The sequence below is a fragment of the Carlito syrichta genome, unplaced genomic scaffold, assembly GCF_000164805.1.
Source record: "Carlito syrichta isolate Samal-C Ts95f unplaced genomic scaffold, Tarsius_syrichta-2.0.1 Scaffold214907, whole genome shotgun sequence".
Lineage (NCBI taxonomy): Eukaryota > Metazoa > Chordata > Mammalia > Primates > Tarsiidae > Carlito > Carlito syrichta.
This window is the reverse complement of record NW_007159003.1, coordinates 97,090-119,783: the sequence shown is the minus strand read 5'-3', so window position 1 is coordinate 119,783 and position 22,694 is coordinate 97,090. Positions and strand designations below refer to the sequence as shown.

At 43.1% G+C, this 22,694-nt stretch overlaps 1 protein-coding gene across 1 annotated transcript in view; it reads right to left on the bottom strand.

Annotated features, from left to right (window-relative positions):
- LOC103253254 (glutamate receptor 1) overlaps nucleotides 1-22,694 on the bottom strand; it is a 131,736-nt gene that overhangs the window by 12,761 nt on the left and 96,281 nt on the right. The window contains exon 9 of the mRNA XM_021709412.1: nucleotides 19,711-19,958. Coding sequence (XP_021565087.1) covers nucleotides 19,711-19,958 — 248 coding nt within the window. The remainder of the gene's footprint in view (nucleotides 1-19,710; nucleotides 19,959-22,694) is intronic.

Here is a 22,694-nt window from a genome sequence, read left to right as displayed (position 1 = left end):
GTGAGTTCCCTGGAGCACAGATGATGCTCTTTGTGTTTTCCAAACCCTGCCCACAACCTTCAGTACAGGATGCTCTATGCAGTGTTCCCTCCCTACCCAAATGAATGAATAAATGGATGAATGAACAAATGGACAAAATCTAAATGCAGTAACACCCATAGGTCTGTAAGTCAGTGATTTGGTAAGCTCACCTATCTAGAACACAACAGAAAAGTACCAGACAGTGAGCCAAGAAAATGTATGAGGTCATCAGGTGACCATTGTAGTTGACATGTATTTCACAGAGGGACTTTTGTGGGCCAGGCACTGCACTAAGCACTTTACGTGTGTTACTTTGTTTAGCCCTCACACCCCTAACTGGTTTTCATATTTTTACAACTTCCATTTTACAGATGAATATATAACTTGCCCAGGGTTCTAATACAGCTCTGTGTGCCTAAAGTCTACGCATGTAACCCCTGTGTCTACAGTGGGTGCAGATGGGGTACAGCATGACCCTTTCCAGTGCTCACTTAGGCTTTCCTCCCCACCACTCAGTCTTTTTGAAACTTTTACTTTGCACACAGTTGTGACACCAAAGGTCATCCACTTTCCAAGCCCAATCAGAGTGCAGACAGCACATGAGAAAAACCACGTCCCAGGCTGTTTCAAAGGGGCTCATGCATACTTGACAACAAAAGGGGCCAAAGCAGGTTCTCTCTTTTCCTTTTTTAAGGGGACAGAAATGATGGTCCCAAAAGAATGGTAGTCTGGGGCTATTCTGGTCCTGGCAAAGTGGGCCATAATAGGTGTCCTCCGGAAGATTCACCATATTCTAACCCAGTACCACTGAATGTTGATAATAATAGAGTTATCAAGAAAAGGTTATATTCAACATGTTCAAAACTGAAGTTAAAGGTATGCATTTCATTGAAAGATATTCACTTGACAAAATGTTACAACTTGTATACCTAATTCTGAATTGTACCCCACATCTTTTTAAAAAAAAGTCACATAAAAAAAGGCCAGGAACTGACTGGGTGCAGTGGCTCAGTCTGCAATCCCAGCACTTTGGGAGGCGAGGCGAGAGGATTGACTGAGCCCGGGAGTTCAAGACCAGCGTGGACAACTTGGTGAGACCTCATCTCTATGATAAACCACAAAAAGTAGCCGGGCATGGTGGCGTGCATCTGTAGTTCCAGCTACTTGGAAGGCTGAGGTGGAAGGATCGCCTGAGCCCAGCAGGTCGAGGTTGCAGTGGCCGTGAGTGTGCCACTGCACTCCAGCCTGGGTGACAGAGTGAGACTCCAACTCAAAAAAAAAAAAAATGCCAGAAACTTTGGAAATTCCAGGGTTCTGGGTAGCAGAGTCTATCCTATAGATTAGCAATAGTTTTCAGACATCTAGATGTCATTTCTTTTTTTTTTTTGAGTTGGAGTCTCACTCAGTTGCCCAAGCTGGAGAGCAGTAGCATGCTCACAGCCACCACAGCCTCAACCTGCTGGGCTCTGGTGATCCTTCCACCTCAGCCTTCCAAGTAGCTGGAACTACAGACACATGCATGCCACTGTGCCTGGCTAATTTTTTGTGATTTATCATAGAGACGAGGTCTCTCCAAGTTTCCCAGGCTGGTCTCAAACCCCCGGGCTCAGGAAATCCTCTCGTCTCAGCCTCCCAAAGTGCTGGAATTACAGGATGAGCCACTGCGCCTGGCCCAGACATCTAGATTTCTTGGATGAGGAAAAAGATGTAAGGTAGGGGTGAGAGGACTGATGTAGGTATGTGTTAAATGTTAATTGAGCTAAGTAAAAATGTTAGAGAACAGCTACTGTGTGTTGGTACCTTCCTTTAATAGATGTAAGGGCATTTGAAGAATCAAAGAAATAGGAAGGACAACATTTGAGAATAAAGGGAAGTCCTTTAGGTTTAATGAATTTAGACACATTGCTGTTATTTTCCACATAGCACCTCACACTGGTGAGAACTTGATTTTGGGCAAACAGTGACTGGCCCACAGCCTGGGATTTGGAAGATACTGTTCTGGAAAAATAAAGGTCTTTCAAAAGGCCGCACCTGGAATCTGGTTTTGCATTTTCATCATTCCTACCTAGGAACAAGTCACTACGAGTCTCTTCCCATCCCTCAAGCTGGTATTCATGCATCTTGTTCACAAAGATGGGCCCAAGAGGACCAACTTCAGTGATACATGACTATTATCATTATTGTTAGTTTTATCAGAAAAACTTTAAGCTTGGATTATAACTGGTTAGCAAAGGAAGATCATCTTTCCATTATAAAAATTACTAGTTTTCCTGGTGCTAAATGACAAGTGGAATATTTAAGTCCTTATATAAGCCCAAACCTTCTCTACCTGAAAGTCATCCTTTTAATAAAAAGGAAGTTATAGAAAATAAGAGTTTTAGCCGGGCTCGGTGGCTCAGCCTGTAATCCTGCGCTTTGGGAGGCTGAGGTGAGTAGATGGCCTGAGTCCGCAGGTTCAAGACCTGCAACTTGGTGAGACCTCATCTCTACAATAAATCAAAGGATTAGCCGGGAGTGGTAGCGCACACCATAGTTCCAGCTACTGGAAGACTGAGGTGGAAGGATCGCTGGAGCCCAGCAGGGAGCGGCCACTGCATTCCAGTCTGGGTGACAGAGTGAGACTCCAACTCAAAAAAAAAAAAAGAAAAAAGAAAATAAGAGTTTTACTGACATTAAGAAAGCTTGAATAAGCCAAGAAGAGACTGATCATTTATTTTGAAAAAATTAAAACAGAATAGGTTGAACTTCAAAGAATAAAAAAAATCCTTGGAGAATAACTGGTATTCCAGGCAAGAGAGTGCTCCTTTTGTTAAGAACTTCTTTCAGATGTGCTGCTGCCTGCCCGCTTTCTGTGGCCCCAGGTTCTTCACGTGCCATCAAGTATCATCTCTGGGGGTAGCTCTGCCCTGAATGAGAATCCCTGGTACTGAGGGATTCCCACTCCAACTAACTGCAGCTAGCCTGGGCAAATCATGTCAGCCTCAGTGTGTTCACCTGTTAAATGAGATAATAGAGACTCCAACTCAGAATTAGCAAATGGACTATCAATGAGCTATTTCATGAAACAGCTTAGCTACCACTAGTACTCATACATTATAATAATAACAATGTTATTGCCATTATCATTACCATAGGACTGAACACCTCAATTGGAAGAGTCAGGAGACCTGAGTTTGACTCTTATCCCTACCACTTACGGTGTGCCAACGGCAAGAATAAACTTCTCTAAGCCTTAGATTCCTATTTGTAGAATAGAGATCACAACATATGCTGGGCCCCTGATAGAAGCTCAACGAATGTTCATTAACTTTCACTTACCTAGGATCAGAGGTGTGGAACAGCAAAAGATGGCACAACATATGGATTAAGCTCTAGATGTTACCTGGAAATGATTTTAGAGGCTAAAAAAAAAAATCCTGAAATAACCTTTTTATATTTTCTTCTTTATCCTAAAAGTGGAAGTCAGTTGCCCACTGCAGTTAATAAGGTGTTCTTCATAGAGTATTGTCTGCTTTACAAACTTTAAAGAAAAGCCTATGTGAAATTGACTAAGAAATGGTTTCAGTTTCACAAGCTCAGTCTGTTGTTGATACACACACACACACACACACACACACACACACACACACACACACACACTACAATATCATATTAAAAGAGGTATTAGAATTATATAAAGAGAAGTGATGGTCTTCTTCCTCTATGTACTTGTCCCATCTGCTTTGGAGTATTGTGTTTAGTACTAGACAACAATTTTAAGAGAAACAGTGTGTCAAGAGGTGAATGACCGGAATGATGTGGATAGACTTGGGACCATCGTGTATGTAGAATAATGCTGAAGGAGGTCTGAACCAGGGCAGATATGGGAACTGCCTTCAAATATCTGAGGGACTGACTTACAGAATTCAGGGAAGAAGTATGCTGTGGGGTCCTAAGAAGGAGAACTATGACCAGAAGGCAAAAGTCATAGAACACATTTTGGCTTGATATGAAAAAGAAATGTCAAACAGAGCCAAAGAAAAATGGAGTTGGCTGTCTTAAATAAGAAGAAGCCCCTTGAGAGGGAAGACATTCAGAAAGAGACTTGATGGTTATCTGCCAGGATTTTTATAGAAAGGACGTCTACATTGAGTGGAGGACCATAATTCTTGGCCATAAACCCACTTTAATAACCATACTATGTGCTCGCACCATGAGTGGTCCTAGTATACACGAATGTGTAAAACAGACGTAATACCTGCCTTAGTGAAGCTCACAGTGTGATTAGAGAATCAGACAATAAGGAGAAATGCTAAGTGCTATGAAGGAAACAGAGGGTGAAGTGACAAATGTCAGGGCTGGGCAGGAGACATGAGTCTGAGGAGGTGACATTTAAGTTGAGACTAGAGGTAGGAGAGGAAAGGAGGGGAGAGTCGGGTGACAAGAGACCAGAGAATGACAAGACCCTTTTTAAATAAAAAGTTCACTAGATGCAGAGAGGAGAAGGGACTAATGAAGGGAGGCAACTGGGGAAAATGTGGAAGCTTGTTGGAAAGCTGATGGAGGAGCCCAGGCAAGAGTTGATTCTAGGTTGAAAAAAAGAGAGGCTCGAGCTGGGCTCGGTGGCTCAGCCTGTAATCCCAGCGCTTTGGGAGGCTGAGGTGAGTGGATTACCTGAGCCCGTGGGTTTGAGGCCCGCGTGGGCAATTTGGCAAGACCTCATCTCTACAATAAATCAAAAATTAGCTGGGCGTGGTAGCGCACACCTGTAATTCCAGCTACCTGGAAGGCTGAGGTGGAAGGATCGCCAGAGCCCAGCAGGTTGAGGCTGCGGTGGCCGGGAGCAGCCATGGCACTCCAGTCTGGGTGACAGAGTGAGACTCCAACTCCAAAAAAAAAAAAAAAAGAAAAAAGAAAAAAAAAAGAAGAGAGGCTCTATGGCCAGGATTTTTATTTTGAGTAGGGAAGATAGGGGTGCTGAAGGACAGAATGATTCAAGTTGCTATCTACCTTGGGATTGTTGTAGATGGTGGATCCGTTTGTGGAGATAAGAGAGACTAAGAGAGACAGGCTTGGGAGAAGTGCAAGAGTTCAGCTTTGGTATTGAGTTTAAGATGCCTGGGAGGTAACCACTTGGTGAGATGTCAGTCCAGGAAGATATGAATCTGGAGGTCAAAGGCGATGGTCAGGCCGGAGATATAAACTCAAGAGTCTATAATTTGAATAATAAAACACCTGCAAAGACCATCTGAATAAAGGACTCAAATACTGATGGTGATAAAAATTACTTATTTGATTGATTAAATAAACCTCCAGTGGAATTTTTCTTATGCCAAGTCTTGTGCTTGGAAATGAGCAAAGGGAACAGACATAAAGCACACAAACAAACAAAAAAGAATTGGGCATGGCTCTCATTTGGCATTTAAAACGATCTAAAAACCCCCAGATTCAGCTAGATGTTCAGCATACGAGAGATGACGATCCCAGGTCATGAGAGGATGCAGCCAGGCCTGATATCACCGACATGGTGACAGGCATGGCATTTATCCTCCAAGAGGGCCCATGAGCAAAAAGAACCCTCAAATACTTGAGCCCTGACATTCTGCCATGGGAGCTGATAGGTTCAGGAGAGCATTCTAATTACTAAATTATTTTTGGAAGTCTTGGGGAGGGAGGTCTTAGAACTCTGCAAAAATGGTCTCTAGGATGACCTTGTGCTCGTTATGGTCCAATGTATCCAACCTTATGCTCTAAAGAAGCTCAATTATCATGCACTTCCAAGGAAATTAAAGTTTGGAAAAAGCAGCTCAGGGAGATATTTCAGATGGTTTTGAGCCTCAACTTATAAAAGGGTAGGGACTGGGATTTGATACTAAAGCAACTATTCATACAACCATTCTTTGCCTTCCAAACCTTGAATTCCAGCATCTGAGGGGCAATGAATGAAATGAATCTTGGAGTTCCACCCAGGCTCAAAATCCAAAGGTTTAGTTTTAATCAGACCAAACAGGTAGGCACCCACATTTGCCGCCCAGTGAGCCTCTACCTGCTTCTGTTGCCTGCTTTTGGGTGTTTCTCTTGACATCTCTTCTAAGACCTGATTGCTTTGCAATGCTCCCCGTGTTTTCTGGAATTTGCCCTTGACTACTTCATTTCTCATTGACTTTCTCCCTTAAACATCCCTGGCACCTAGCCGTTAGTTTGCTGTACCACCTGCTACGTTTCATATGTATTAGTCTTAGTATTCCACTTGATTATAGGGTCTTGGGCATAAAGAGTTGTTTTGGGGTCAACTCTCCAAATATTTATGACTGCCAAGGAAGTGATGTGTGCTGTCCTCTGCAAATCCTCCTGCAGTGACCCAAGGCAGAATGGATCCAACTTTTCCTTCTGGTCCCATGGAACTTGTGTGCACTATAATGGCAAACTCATCGTTCGATGGCCCGGGTCTGCTCAGCTGAGAGTTCTTTATCGGCAGAAACTCTGTAGCTGGCACAGTAACTAACAGTAGCTGCTTGATAGATGTTTGTTGGATAAAAGAGTAATTTTTAATTCCCGAGATAACCACAGAGGTTACTTGAGTCCCCTCAATCTGCACGATAGTTTTACATGTGTGAATATTTATTTAGAGTGCTGTAGCCTTCTTCAGGGTTCTGTGGCTAAGATCAGTGGTTATAGCTCTGAGACCTGGATGGGCACCTGAAGTCTAGCTCCTGCAGTGGGAATTTTATAGACGGCCAGAGAGTCTAAGGCACAGCTGATGCCCAGTGCGCCCTGAATTGTGAGAAGCAGGTGTCAACAGTTCATTTGCAGCTCGCAGGAAGCCACATCTGGTCATCCTGAGACACAGAACTACTTGTCAGCAGCGGCAGCAGACACACTGGTCTGTGTCAGATTCCTTGGAGATGCTTGACAAAAGCGCGAAGGGAATGAATGAAGGTTCCCTGTGGCTAGCACAGGGAGTGGAAACACCATTCAGGACGAGAGCCAGCCCACTGGTCTCATCTCAGCCACCTCGGGTTCAATGAAAGGAAGAGAAGCCGGCCCAGTTGTAAGGACTGGCCACTGGAAGGCAAACATCAGTGTGAACAGGATGCTGGGTAGGCCAACGGGACCATTATTTTCTTGTGGACTTTAAAGTGCATGGGGTCATATCCTGGAGGAACCTCTCCTCCTGCAATAGAGAATGGCTCCGGAGGAAGAGAAGCAAGCTCTGGCCCCCTGGGGCTCCACCCTAGCCTGACCCTGTGTCTCTGCTCTCCCTCTGTCTTCTTCCTCCCCTTTCCACTGCCACCTCTAGCCCCCATCTCTTGCTTCAGCGGCTCCACTTGTGTCTGTCATGTGTAATGGGATTCCATGAGAGATTTTGCTTGAGGAAATAATTCCCTACTGAAAACAGCAGTAACAAAGATGGCAAAAGAATGCATGAATCAGTCTTCCCCTTCCCTCCTGCGCTGCCTGCTTGCAGCGGCTTTTACCTGGAATACCTTTCTCCCTGCCTTACTTGAGGATGTCTGCCCACCAGCTGAGGAATCATTCAGGGTCTGCTACCTCCTCCTGGAAGCCTTCCTAGAACTCCCACACTGGGGAGGAGCAAGATATTAATGCTTGCCTGCATAGTTTTTCCTCTGTGCCTTGTTATCTATCTATGTTTATCTACCTATGATGGCATTTCCTTTCTCCTTTATACTAGTGTTAACTGTTACTGGGTTGTGTCTTCGCTTTTTCTTTCTCTCTTGAATATGAAGAAAATGTGAACAAAAACTGGATAGTTCCAGTTTCTTTTGAAAAATGAGATCTGGTAATATTCCTACGTGTCAGAATTAGATGAGAACTGAGTGAAGGCTGTCTCCTCCCGACCAGACACCTACTCTTATTCACTAAGTCCTTATCACTTCCTGTGGTCTCCCCGATGTGTCAGTTTTTATTTGTAGTGTAGTGTGGCGTACGATAGCATAGACACTGAACCTGAATTGCTAGGTTCAGATTCTGGCTCTATCACTTACCAGCTGTGTGACCTTTGACAAGTTACTTAACCTTTCTGTACCACTGATTCATTATCTATGAAATGAGCTCGTTAATGGTAACTGCTTCATTTGGTTCTTGTGAGGTTTACATAAATTAGAAAATGCATGAGAACTCTGAGATTGCTTGCTGTATTTTCTGTGGACTTTAAAATACAGAGGGTCATAGTCCTGGAGAATTTGCTCCTACAGTGATACAGAATGGTTACCGCAGAAGAGAAGAACACTCTGAGCCTCCAGGTCTCCATCCCCAGCCTGTCTCTGCTCTCATTTGCTCACAATATTTATGGAGCAAGTGTTCCATAAATATTAACTGTAACTGTTATTCACCATAGTTTGCACTTTGGCTTTGTTTCTTAGAGTAGAGAAATTTTGTCTATACTCATGACTCTGTTAAAAATGAGGAAACCACATAGGGTTTACCCTGGTCCATTTCACTGATTTCCCTTGCCTGGCCCCTAGGGATATTCAAGGTACCCTGATGATGAATCTTAGGTGTGCCAGTGTCATGCTTTGGTCAGCTCTGCTTTTCCATGTTGATGGAATTCATTGCGTGATCATGGTTATACATTTTCATTCGCTGCTTTTAGGATGTTCCCTAGCAGTGGCCAAGAAGGCCCACAGGTTGAGGGTCCAATGGTTTGATTTGTGTTATAAGGTCTATAAGGAAAGACTAGCATCTCCTGGTTCTCATGAACAGACTAGGCACAACAACTGATTTGATGATGTATTCACGAAGTCACCAAACACATGGAAGCTGACTGGGTGGGCATTGGTCCACGTGACAGCAATTTGTTTCTTACATGCTGAATTCTCTGCTAGGGTTTCTGGGACACTGACTTGTCCCTGGAAATACAGGTGGGAGAAAGCAATAAGAGCAAGGATATGCGAGCAGAGAAAAGCTGTCTTTGTGTGTCTCAGGGAGACTGGCTTGACTGAAGCTATTAATTTTTTTAAACATTCCTCCAAAGGAATACATTTCATTCCCATGAGAATAGAGAATATGATTAAGAGGTCATTATGCTCTTTTTCTGCTAGATGTTTGTGCTGAGGAAGAATGAATAATATATGTAAATTTCCCCGCTTGACTTCCTTTTGTCTGGGGACCCTGCTAGCTTACTGGGAGGGAGAAAGATGGTTCCTTTGGTGAGGGATTCACCCAGGCTTTGGCTCCATTTCCCCTGAGGAAGAGGCTGATTAGATACATTTGTGAGCCATGGTCTTAGCCTGTGGGTCCATTCATAAAATGATACTGGGACAGATGGCCCAGAATTTCTCTGCAGGGGTTCAGCTCAGGGCTATTCCTAACCCCCTCCTTCCTGCCTATCCTCAGAGACGCTGGAACTTTCTACCTCCAGGTGTATGGACGGATTCAGTGTGGCTATTAGCAGAACATCTGGGGGCAATGAGTGTAAAAGAGAATGAAACTGTATATTTGAGCATTTCTGTGTCTTGGTATCCTGAAATTTCCATCTCATCGCAATGAAAAGAATCCAAATGTGGTCTAGCCCAGAGAAGGCAATCACTGCTAATTTGTGTCAGTTACCCAACTAAACAGAGTAGATGATGGATGTGGAGGGGAAGTAGAGGGGAAGAAGTGGAGGAAGAAAGAGGATCCATGTCTAAGAACTCCTCATGCACTAGGAACTCCTCCTAAGGGATTCATTTTATTCCTAAGACAATTCTACATTTGGAAGCTGAGAAAGTTAAGCTTGAGGTATTAAATAATGATAGTTAACACTTAGTCGCTTTACTACATGCCAGGCACTGCACCGAGCACTTTGTATTGTCTCATCTAATCACTTAACAACCACTGAAATAAATGCTAGTGTTTCCTCCAGCTTTTATATTTTGGGGAAATTATGGCTTAGGGAGGTGAAGTCAGTTGTCCATGAGACTGTTGTTATTAACTAGCAGTCCTGGGGTTCATGCTCTGTCCTGATTTCAGGAGTATACCGCTGCTGGCTACTTTCCCAAGATCGCATGGGTTGTACACATGGGAGGCAGGGTTTGAACTCAGATCTGATCAGCACCAAAGCACATTTGCTTCCTAAATCCATAAGCCCCAAGTGGCAGAGCAGGGATAGGAGTCCAACCCATCTTCTTCCTGGTTTTCCTCTGGATTATAGCAGCTGCCTTTCTAGAAAAGGCAAAAGACCCAGGAAGTCTGAAATAAAGTTGCTGATGAAAAGGAGAGAGGAAGAAAAAAGAGATGCTATTTTTGACAGAGACAGCCTCATAAAAGAAAGCAACATACAATTTGTATATCAGCGGGAGGAAGCTGCGCTTTGGCAGGCAAATCACAGCCTGCACGGGGCTGCTGTTCATGCCTAGGTAAAGGGCATTCATTTCCTTCCCCAGATCCATCCTAGCCACTTCGCTCTCACCACCTTCCTCCTCTCTCTCTTTCTAATGTGTTGCTTTGCCATTTACGAGCTTCTCAAGCAGGTATGATAAAAATGGAGCTCTAACAAGAGTAAGTGCACATTTGTCTTTGTGATTTCACCAGGATCTTCCTAAATAAATCAGTTCCCTCTAGTTAGTGCTTCAAAATGGAGTGCTTGGGCTGTGGAGGCCACTGGCGTTGCAGGTCCATTGATGTTTCAAGGATGCCACCTTTTAAGGCAGGTCTAGGTGCCTACCTCAGTACAGAGGTGGGTTGTGGAAAGGATGAGGGTTTTAGAGTTAGGCTTCATACCTGAGCTCTGTTCCCCAAATTACCTTGAGAACTTGAGCAAAGTGTAGCTTTTCTGAATCTCAGCTTCCTAACCTGTGAAAGGGAAATGATAATATCAACAGGTGCGGGAAGAGTTCATGCTGAACATCTCAGGCCCAGCACATGGTAGGTGTGAAATGAATGCAAGTTTGCCCTTCCTTGTCCTCCATTTATGTTGCAATCAGTTTAACATGAACTGATATTCATTGCTGAAAGGAATCAAAAGCATATAGAACTTCTGGGAGTATACGGATCTTTAGGGGTGTTTTTGGTTCAGTCTGTCATGGGCAGGCAGGGGAACCTTAATAGGCATGACATCTACCCTTTTCTATTTCTATGTAAGTATTGAGCAGGATGTCAACCATCTGATGGCCCCGGTCCTGGAGAAGATCCTTGAGTCCTATACATGCAAATGTTGCAGGATGGAGACAAAGATTTCCTAGGGAATTCAGGCTGGGCAGATGGCAAGCTGTTTACCATGTGGAACCTCAGCTTTCTTATTTGTTGGATAGAACCAAACGCTATTGTGTGTGTGTGTGTGTGTGTGTGTGTGTGTGTGTGTGTGTGTGTGGTATTCAATGATCTTTATCATCTGAATAATCATTCCTTCTTCATGATTTCTCTCCTTACATCTTCAAGAAAGCATTCTTGTCTAATGATTGAGAAGAGGTCCCTGGATCAGGTTGCCTGCACTGAAAACCCAACTCTCTCATCTCCATGCCAGGTGGTCTTGGGCCAAATCCATAACCTCTCTGTGCCTCAGTTTTCTGACCTGTGTGATGAAGGTGAAAGCAATATTACCTTCACAGTGTTGTTGTCAGGATTAAATAAGCTAATGCACTTCTTAGAAGTGCCTGAGATGAGCTGGTGCTCCATAAATGTTAATGACACGTTTTAGCACCACCATTAAAATGCTAAACCAAGCCTTTGTCATTCCCCTGCCTGGACTTTTGCACCAGACTACCGCACCAGTCTCCTAGGAAGCTTTCTCGGCACTCTCTCTAATCCATCCCACGTGTCCTGACCTGAGAAAGCTTCTGTATTGATGCAACTCTCCTTTGGTGCTCATACATGCACACACACACACACACACATACACACACACACACACACACACACACACACACACTCTCTTGTTCTCTCTGCCTCCCTCCTTCCTTTGTCCCTCCCATCCAACCTCCCTCCCCCTTTTTTTCTCTCTCCCTTTTTATCCCCTCTTATTCCCTCCCTCCCTTCCTTTCTCTCCAGTTCTTCTGAGGGTACAGGCAAATCCAGCCTCTCTGCTCAGAGGGCTTTGTCTCTGATCAGGCCCGACCTGGGCCACAGAGTTCACGGGATTACCATGACAACGAGCATCCCTGGCTACCCATCAGGAGGCAAGGACCAATTGAAAGGGACTGTCATTTCCCTGGGTCATACTGTATTTATCAGCTGCAGGCCCAGCACCAGTACTATACTATGGGAAGACAGGTTGTTACTTGTGCGGGTGGGAGGGAGGGAAAAAAAGAAATATTAGGGTTTTTTTTAAAGCCTGTTCTCTGTGGGGGAGGACTACAAATTGTTCTCAGAGAGAGATATTTTATTTCTAATGCAACCAGTGTGTGTGGAGGGGGAGGGATGTGAGGGTGGTGAGGGTGGAGTCCATGTGTATTTCTGATGAACACAGTTGGTTTTACAAAGAAGAAAAAATAAGTTTTTTGGCTGAAAAGCTACTTTTTAGTAGGTCTAATGGGAAGAGGAGAATGGTGAAAAATAAATGCAAATCCTCTGTGACAGTCACTTTATCCTATAAAATGGTCAAAGCAACTGCACAGAATTATTATTTTAATTTTACAGATAGGAAAACAGAGGCTTAGAGAGTTCTAGTGACCAACCCAGTGAGCCTTGTACAAGGGTTGAGGTTATTTGACTGCAGGGACTGTGGTTTCAGCATCTTCCCATGAAGATTCCTTGCCGCCTTCTGTCAGATTCATCCTCCCTCCCCCAAGAGCCTCCTCCGTATGTGCTGTCTCCTCAGCCCACCTTCCCACCCTCTTCCCTGATCTCCTCCAGCCCCCTCTCCCTAAGTGGACTGCTGTTCACTTAGAGCAGAGCCACCTGTGGGATGTGTTCAAACTGCACAGCCCAGATTCCCCACTGGCCCTGCAGAGTCAGAAATCTCAGAAATGAGAGTCTAGGAAGGAACATTTTTAACCAACTTCTCTGGGTAGTTTTGATATACACTGATGTTTGGAAATGGTTCTTTAGAGCGATAGGCTCAACACCACGCAAAAATCATAATCTTACTTGGTTCCCAATTATTTTCCATGTCAAAGTGATTCTCTAAAATAAAGAACTCTCTGTGCCCTTCTGCAACATTTAGATGAAGAAAAGGTGTTCAGGGATGGCCCATTGAACCAGCTGGAAGACATGATCATGTTTTATGGTCCCTGTGTCAGGGGTGGGCAAGTAGGAGACCCTCAGTCCCTGAAAGTGAGAGCCCTATCCATGAAAACTTCGTGACATCTCTTCCCAAGACACCCCTTAACCTTCCTCCTTTCTTTAGCTAGATGCCAATATAAATAAGCAACTCTTGCTAGATATTTTCTGGCATAGGGTTGTGTGATGAGAGAAAAACATATACAGTGGGAATTCTGGTGAGACTAAAACGTTAATGAACACTTTTGAGATTATGTTATCCAGACCAGAACAATCAATAAGCAGATAGTAGGAAAAGGTGATTGGCAGCCTTCATCATTCTTGCTGATGTGTCAGAAAGCCTATACCCCTTCCAAGGACACCTTTCCTAACCTTCTAGACATTTCACAGGTAAAATTAAAGTAGTGGCAATTATTCTGTCTGGAAGGTCAAGCCCATATCTTCCCATTTTCTTACCTTGCCATAATTAGTCTGTACATGATCAGACCTTAGGTAGGAGCACAAAAGTCCCAGAAAACTTATATAACAGACTTCTTCCCCAAACTTCTCAGTTTTAAGGTGAAGAATATGACTGGTGACAAATGTAGAAACCACCACTTCTCTCATCTGTCCCCATCCCATTATGAACTATGATATTTGACCACCTCCTACCAAGATGACCACAGCGACTTTCTAAATGACCTCCTTGCTTGTGGTCTCTCTCTCTCTGACTCACATTGTAAACCACTGCCAGGATCATCTTCAGGAGCCTGTCTGATCATAGTCTCTCCCTGCCAATGACCTTCAATGGTCCTTATTGACATTCAACTAAAAATGTTGAGATTCTTCACAACATAACCACAGCCAGCCACTCCTACTTATGACTGCATTTTCAAGTCAAAGTGGACTCCGTACTTTTTCACCTCTGCATTTGCTTACTCGTGCCCCCCAGTCGCACTGCAATATGGACCTTCTTCCTCTCCCCAGTTCTCATCTATCACGGCTCTTCAAGGCCTATCTCAGATGTCATCTTTGCCAGGAGACCTTTGTAAATCCTCCCATTCAAATGCTGACTTTCCTTCTCTTGAGAGTTTCTGACTCTCTTATGGCATTGGTAGAATAATAGGTGTCTACATAATTCCACTCATAAGTTGCACTTGACCATGCATTATTTGGGGACTGGGACTGCAACTCCCTCACTGCCATTCCCAGCAGTGTTACGCATGGTGCTTTGCGTGAGAAGGAATTTGGAAACATCTGGGAAGCTGAATGAAAAGCACAGGAAGGGAGTCTTAGACCTTCCAAAAGCCCATTACCCATCAAGCCTCAGGATGAAGCTGCCTGTGCTGCTGCCCCCTTGGCCCATACGTCTGGCATGGACAAGACACACAACAGAAGACAAATATGTCATGATCACAGAGACCAGAGAAGACTCCATGTAACCACGGTCACAGTTAAAGACCAGACTTTGACCAATGTCCTGATTAGAGTATAATTCTTAGTAAATTCATTAGACTCCTGGTAGATGGTTTGTGAAGGAGAACCATTAGCTGAGATTTTAATTGGGGCCAATCTGGTGTAGATTTCTTCATGGGTTGGTAAGACATGGGCCACGTCTCCTTACTTGGGAAATTTGAACACATCGTCTCTAACTGAAGGGAGTATTCATCATTATAAAGGAAAGAGACTTCAGTTTAGATTAGCAGATACATTAAGTTGGCAACAAAAGGGCCAATAGATCATAATTAGTGGATTTATCAATTGCCTTTCCCTAGTGACTGGCATTGGCTGCAGAGGTCTTTATCCACCACCCAAGGGCTTCTGAAACATCATCAGCCCCTTGCCCAACCCCAAACATGCAGTGAAAGCCAACAAACAGCACCTGTTTCAAAGAAACTCCACCTGTCCAAATGGAAAATCAAGCATTGAGCCACCTTGCTTCGTCAGAGTATTTGTTTCCAGAGCAGAAGAAACAGACAAAAACAAAAACAAAACAAAAAACAAAACCCAAAACAAAAACCATGTTGTCACTGTAATACAGCCTTTTAACACTCTGTGGGGACCATGGCCTGGCTTCTGCCAAGTAGACTTGGCAAGTTTTAGAAGAACATTTGGCCCTTAGATGTCAGTGCTCTGATCTTCTGTGCTGAAGATGTCTTGGAGGAAACTGGAGCTTGTTCCAAGCAGACTGGAAGGGAGCAAATGCCCCACAGGTGTGGTGAGGTCCGGCTTTAGGGAGAGCAAGTCATGGAGGAAGACTGCCAGGAAGGTCCATTCTCAATGCAAACACAGGCATTAAGCCTGGAGTACGTCTGCCTGTGAGAGCTGCAAAAACCCCACCTTTCACAGGGTTGAAGAGAGGTTCATAATAACACTGGGGGCATACTCAAGCACCTTGCTGTAGTGTAAACACTTCTAAAGAGTTTGCAGCCTTGCTGGTGACTGAACAGTCTTTCAAACAGTATTTCCAATGATTCAGAATAACTTGAAGACAAAATTAAGTCCTCTGCCAGATCATCCTTACATACATACCAGTGCCTTTTCAATGGGTTCAGGAAACACGAGCTACTCCTCTCCTCCTCAAGGGCCACCTCTGTCATGCACATTGGTTTCCTTGGATCAAGGCAGTGGCTCTAAGTTGCTGCAGCAGGCACACGTGTCTGTGGCATTTGGTTTGCCATGACTCTTTGGTGTTTGACCTTGTCTTACTCAGACAGCACTGTTTGGGGCATTTGAGGCAGAGGTGTGATGGAAAACTGGCTTGAGTGAGAAAGAGTATGTGTGTGCGTGCATGTGTGTGTTTCTATTTTCTGCAACCATTCTTCAATGGTATGTTTCGTGGAACCTCTACACTATTGGTTGCTAAACAATGATCCTTTTTACCACATAGTTGAGAAGCAGCATCCCATAGAGGGCAGGAGGCCTTTCTCAGGCTGGACACTTGATGCCTCTTAGGGTAGGGTTACTCTTCTGTTTCTGAGACAGGAGGTATGATGGCCCTTGGTTATGAACAAGTGTGCACTGAGAGAAAGGAGTACTGTGAGAAGATGGGAGAGTATGACCCTTAGTTGGGTATTCTTGACTTGCAAGTCAGTCTTTGGTGATCTGTAGTTAAAACATGTTCCTTTTCATTTTTCTATCTCTTTTTCTCACTCTCTTCAAAATCAATAAATGGCTTGTTAAGTCTTTTATAGAGAGGTAGGCAAAAGAGGTAGGTTTTTTTCCTTTATACAGAGTTGAATTATTTTCATCATTTATTCCAGAAGGAATCTTTGAGCATTCAAAACTCATAAAAGTAGTGTCCTTACTCAAAGAAGCCAGTGCTCAGTGTGTTGAAGTGAGCATTCATCAACACCTTTTGTCTTCAGAGTGGTGAGTGGATGCTCTGGACTCCAAAAGTCTGCTTTTCATTCTGGAACTGATGGTTTTTATTTGGCCTTCATGAATAGGTACAGAAAACCTGGCCTAAGTCCAGTCTCTTGGCTCTAATGATGCTGTTAGTCAAAAAGCCCAGCAGAGCGTTAGAGTAAGTTATAGCCACAGCTCTGAAGTCAGACTGCCTGGGCTTGAATTCTAGCTCTTACCATTTAGCTGTGCCAAACTGATCGGGTCACTTAATTCCATTCCCCTGTTTCCTCACCTGTAAAACGGGGTAATAGTACTTCATAGTGCCACTGCAAAAGTTACATGAAATTGTGCACATACCACACACAGTGTGTGGCACTTAGTAGCCACTCACTCAGTGATGGCTTTTATTTAAGTGGAAGTCATTTGAGTACCAGATGACTTGAGTTTTAGTTTCACATCATTCACATATCTGCTATTTTCTGAGCTATCACCTTGTTCCAGGTAGCTGTGTGTAGGATGGGGTGCCAGAGGTGCTCTATTGATTGGACAAATCATGTCACCTCTCTGTGTCTTGTTTTCTTAATTTCATGTCCAAGTATTTAGGTCAAATGATGCCCCTGACTCAAAAAAACCAGTACATTGTGAACCAGCAGCATCATTGATGTTCCTGGACCTATAAGAACCAATTTTCTACTTTGGATCTCTCTAGGATGAATATTCTGTATGTTTCTGAGATAAAAATCTATTCCTTGCCAAACACTACTGTCTGGGTCCCCTCTGTATCATGCCTTCTAACAAACTTGTACCAAAAGTCTTTAAAGTTCTACCAAGGAAAAATGCGTGATTGCTAAACACCAGGTCATTTGATTTTTTTTCATTACGTCATATTCAACTCTGTCTACATGCCTCCAGATATCTTTATTCTCCTGATTTTTAGACAATTACTTAAAGTTCTTTAATGTATTTTCATTGCAGTTTGAATAAGGACAAACATCCTTAAAAAATCTTTTTCTGCTTCATTCTTCAAGCTCAACTTAACCTTTTCTCCTGTTTATGACCTGTGTTCCAGGAACACCGAGCTTCCTTTTGTTCATCAACTGTGCCATGATGTCTCACCTTAGAATCTTTGCATAGGCTGCCCCTTCTCCTTTGATTATTCTTTCCCCCTGCCACTCCTCACTCCATCTAGGTGACTCCTATTAATCTGTCAGAACTTAGCTGGAAAAAAAATACATCCTCGGACAAGTCTTCCCAGCCACACATCACCCATCCTGCAGACCCAGTTGGATCTCTTTTTTTGGGGGGTGTTCTTGAAATCTTCTCTTTGTTTAGTTGTTCTTCAGTTTCAATGAAATCAGCTGCTGATTTTCATCTATTTATCCTGTTTGGAACTCAATTTTCAAATATGAGGATTTATGTTTTCCATAAAATCTAGAAAATGTCTTTAACATATTGCTTCTACTCTAGCACTCTTGTCTCCATCTGGAACTCATAGCAGTCTGAATTATTTTCTTTTTCATGTCTTTTAACCTCTTTATTATATTTCCTTTTTATCTTTCTAGGTGATATTCTGGGGAATTTTCTCTGATTTTTTTCCCCCCAGTGCACCAATTTTCTCTTCAACTTTATCCAGTTTGCTGTTTAGTTCTTCCACTGAGATCTTATATAAATGACTATATTTTTATTTCTGTAAGTTTTAATGCATACTTTGAAAAATATGTCTGATCTTTAATGAGTGTCTTTTGCTTTCAGAAACACTTTTTATTATTTTTATGTCTTTGCTCATGTAGATTGTCACACAATTTATAACGTTGCTCTGCTTAGGGTAGTCCCAGAATAATTACCTTATGCTTTTTCACTCTGGTTTTGATTTATATATTTATTTTTGGTGCTAGGAATTTCCCAACTTGTATTTAAAAGGTTATTTTTTATATCTTATGCAGCATTTCTAGGTGTTTTATAGTGAGAATTTTGTTCTGCTATATTGTGGGAAGTTTATGTCCTCTAAGTCTCCTATTATAGACTATCCTAGTATCTGTCATAATTGTCATTAAACGTTACACAATAATCATCTGTTTAATGTCTGTCTCCCCTTCTAGAATGCAGCTCCATGGGCACAGGGATTATGTCTATCAAAACTGTAGCTCCAGCGACTAGCCTGGTGCCTAAAACAACGTTGGGGCTTAATATTATTAAGGTGAATGAATAAAGTCAAGACAGAGGTGGCCCTGGATATCAAATAAAGATGGGTTAGAAATCTTTCTCCATCATGTTTTAAACTTTGTTAACCCTTCTTACCCATCCTGAAATGCAACACTTCCTTAATGCAACTTAGTTCTCCTATAATTGACATAATGTCTCATAGGTAACTTCACTGTACTTTTCCAGTGATCTTTTGCTTAGATTATCCCATTTTAATTACAATCACCTCAGAACCAGGAAAGGCTGGGATGATTATCCTTTCTTTACAGATGAGGAAATTGAGGGCTGGGAGATGACATGTTTTACCTTCTGTAAGACAATCAGCAATAAACCCAGAATTAAACCTAGGACTTCTGACTTCAAGTCTGCAAGATTCTTCCTCAGCAATTTAGAGTGAGTATCAGAGCTTTTTAATGTGAAAGTAAAGTCTGATTCTTTGCCAGAGGATTTATGTCTTGCTAAAGAAATCAGTCTGTAAGTAAGAGTAGGCACTACCATTAATTCGATGCCATTAATTAGATGCTATTTCGATTTCCACAGCCAGAGTCTCAGGACCCAAATGACTTGATTTTTCATTTGGACAATGTGTTTGTGGGATTTTTTTGTGTGTAAGACAAACATTATAAATCACCTTTCTGTCAAATAATCCAGGTTGCTGGAGAACCCTGTTCGTGGCCTCATTGGATGCAGAGGTGTCTGGTACAGGATGGGGTGTTACAAATCACAGGACAAAAGCACAAGGTTCATCGAAGTTCAACACACTTGGAGGGGGAAGGTGAGGTGTGGGGAAGGATGCATGGTCAGCGACAGCCACAGCAAGCTGAGGACCCCAGGTCAATTTCCAACCTCAGGGTTGAAGATCTTTGGTGGCTGGAATCTTCCAGGCCCACAGGTGTTGAAGATGAGCCCACTTGTCAGCTTGCATTGTGGTGTTGGAGCCATGTGGCAGACACAGCGGCTTCAATCCTGAGAAAGGGAGTGGAGAGGGAGGGAGTACCAAGGAAGCAAATCTTGGCTACTTACCTCAGGGCGGACCCCTTGGGTGTCGCAATGCCATAGCCTTTGGAATCCAAGTTACCTCCCACCTTCATGGTGTCACAGGGTTTCCGCTGTTCAATGTACTCATTCATGGTAGACTCCAGGAGGTAGGCATATTTGCCTTTAGATTTCCTCACTCGAATCATCCCTTCTTCTGTGGTCCTCACAAAAACGGATGGTTCCGCTGACTTCATGTATGTCCACATCTTCTCAAACACGGCAATTTTAGACCTCTGGCAGGAACAGAAACAAAGCTGGAATGAAGTGCTGGCTATGCTTGGAACTGGGGTCGGCGCACACACTAATGAAGAGCTGAGTGCAGTTTGATCACACATTCATGAGTGAGATTAGCTCAGGAAGAAACAAATTATGAGTGATTGCAAAATAAGAGGCTCTAATTAGTACCAGTAGGTTCCAAAGTACAAATATCTTGCAAATACAGAATGAACAGAGTAGCTCAGAATCTTTTAATTACTCCTGAGTAATTATACTCCTCCCAAACATGGGGAAAGTTAAGAAACTGGAGCCCTGTTTGGCTTTTAAAGACATTGCATAACTTATCTATTGTTCAATAAGACCATATTTATACTGTCCAGAAGAAGCAGAGAGCTAAATATTAGTGGAATCTGATTTCATCATTAGAAGACAACACTGAAGAATTTCGGGATCATAGGATGCCAAGTTCCAGTCATCCCATAAGACCTGCATGCATAATGTAAATTGTCTGATGAAGCTAATAATTTGGTATCAAATATTGCTACCTGTTTATATTTCAAAAGCCTAAAAATCTAGTCAAACTGCCTTTCTCATTTCCTCCTAAACTCAGCCTGGGCCTTCTTTTTGGGAGGACTGTTTACCATACTTGACATGCTGTTTACCATACTTGACATGCTGGTTCTGTCCTCATTTCACAGACCAGAATAAATCCTGTTTTTTAAAATTTTTTTTGAGTTGGAGTCTCACTCTGTCGCCCAGACTGGAGTGCAGTGGCCGCTCCTGGCCACCGCAGCCTTGACCTGCTGGGCTCTGGTGATCCTTCCGCCTCAGCCTTCCGAGTAGCCGGAATTACAGGCGTGCGCTACCATGCCTGGCTAATTTTTTGATTTACTGTAGAGATGAGGTCTCACCTGCCCAGGCGGGTCTCAAACCCACGGGCTCGGGCAATCCACTCACCTCAGCCTCCCAAAGGCGTGGGATTACAGGCTGAGCCACCGAGCCCGGCTAATCCTATGTTTTTGGAGCTCACTTAGGGTCCAAGGGCAATAGTTTCAAAACTCAAGAGGCACCATCATCATGCACAGAGCTGTAAAAATGCAGATTTCCTGGCTCTAAATTGAGGGATTCAGCAGGTCTTGGGTGGTGCTTAGCATACTTGTTATTTGGAAATCCCATTAGGTGATTCTGATCTGTATGGCTTGTGTAACCCTCACTTTGAGAAATGGTGTTGAGAGGGCTGATATTTCTATTGGACACACTGTCTGGGTCACTCCCTTATGTACAGGCTAGGATTGTAACCCATCTCTTCTTGTGTGTAGGTCTTAAGTATGTGGAAGTCACCTGAAGGCAGGGCAGGGAGTGTCTTCCCTTCTGTGGGTATTTCACAGAGTCTAACTGAGTACCTTGCACATAGAAGGCACTTAGTCAGGGCCCATGATCCAGGACCAGAGTCAACTCTCTCATCTAACATGCTCTTTCTAAAGAGCAACCTTTTCCTAAGGGGTAGATGTTTTTTAAGCCTGCTGGAATCTGGCTTTTAAAAAGGTCTTCTAAATGCAAGCATTAAACACTATAGTAGTATTTTTTTAAAAAACAGTTACTGTAAGAGTCTATATAATTGAGTGGTTAATATATAGACTACAGATTTATTTAACATTAGATTATCATTATACATGTCACATATCACATTTCTCTGTGCACAAGTAACAGGTTTATTCTTTTAATATCAATGCACATCAAGTGTTGGTAAGATATGTATATAAACCCATCATTTGAGCCAACTAATCTATAGAGATCTTGGGGTCCAGGAAAATCCTAAGTCTCAAGGGAAAATTAATGGAAATAGTTGCTAATGAAACTTCAGTTTTAATAGTCTACAATGAAGTAAACTAGATAATTTGTTTCACATTATGGATTGCAATTTAGAAAAAACACTAGACTGGGCATGAGGAACCCTGGGTACCAGTCTACTTCTAACTCCAACTTTTTAGTTTGGTCTGTAAAGAATCCCTTCTCTTTTGGCCTTAGTTTCCCTATCTGTTCCCTAAGGAGTTTGGGTATGGTAATTGTTAAGTCCCTTGCTAGCCTGAAGTATCTGATTCTTTACATGAAGATACATCATTCAAGTAACAACATCAATGTGAGAAAGAAGAAGAAAGAGGGGATAAGAGGGAGGGAGGATTCCAAGGTTAGAGTAGGAAATACCCAGAACAAATCTTAGCATCTCCAATGTATTTAATATTCTCTCACAGGAAACAAGAAAATGTATAAATTCAGCTGTGACCAGGTTTGCAGATAATCTTCCAGGCACAAAACCAACAAAACACTCAGCAGGACAATTGCAAGATGCAATTTGACCTGACAGGATGGACACAGCAGGGAGCTGGGCTGTTGACAGGCAGAGCTGAAGAGCCCTCTGGGCAACAGTATGCAGAAAATTAATATGTCCTCTCAGCCTCACCCCAGTGCCCCAAATGCCGAGGCTGTGCTCACAGATGCTCAGAGCGGACTAACAGGGAAATCTAATCTCCAGGAATGCAAAGGTAGCATGAGTGGCAGGCAAGTTTGGAAGCATACTCAGGGCATTTGTTCTTGGATCGCTCCTATCATCTGCAGCTCCCACGGCCCTTCACACATCTTAATTAAGCTGTCGATGGAGGATTAAGTGACTCTGAGTTGGGGCTGCCAAGAAGTTCCAGGCTGCCGTGGGGACCAGAAACCAGATATTTCAGACACCGGAGTAGAGGAATTCT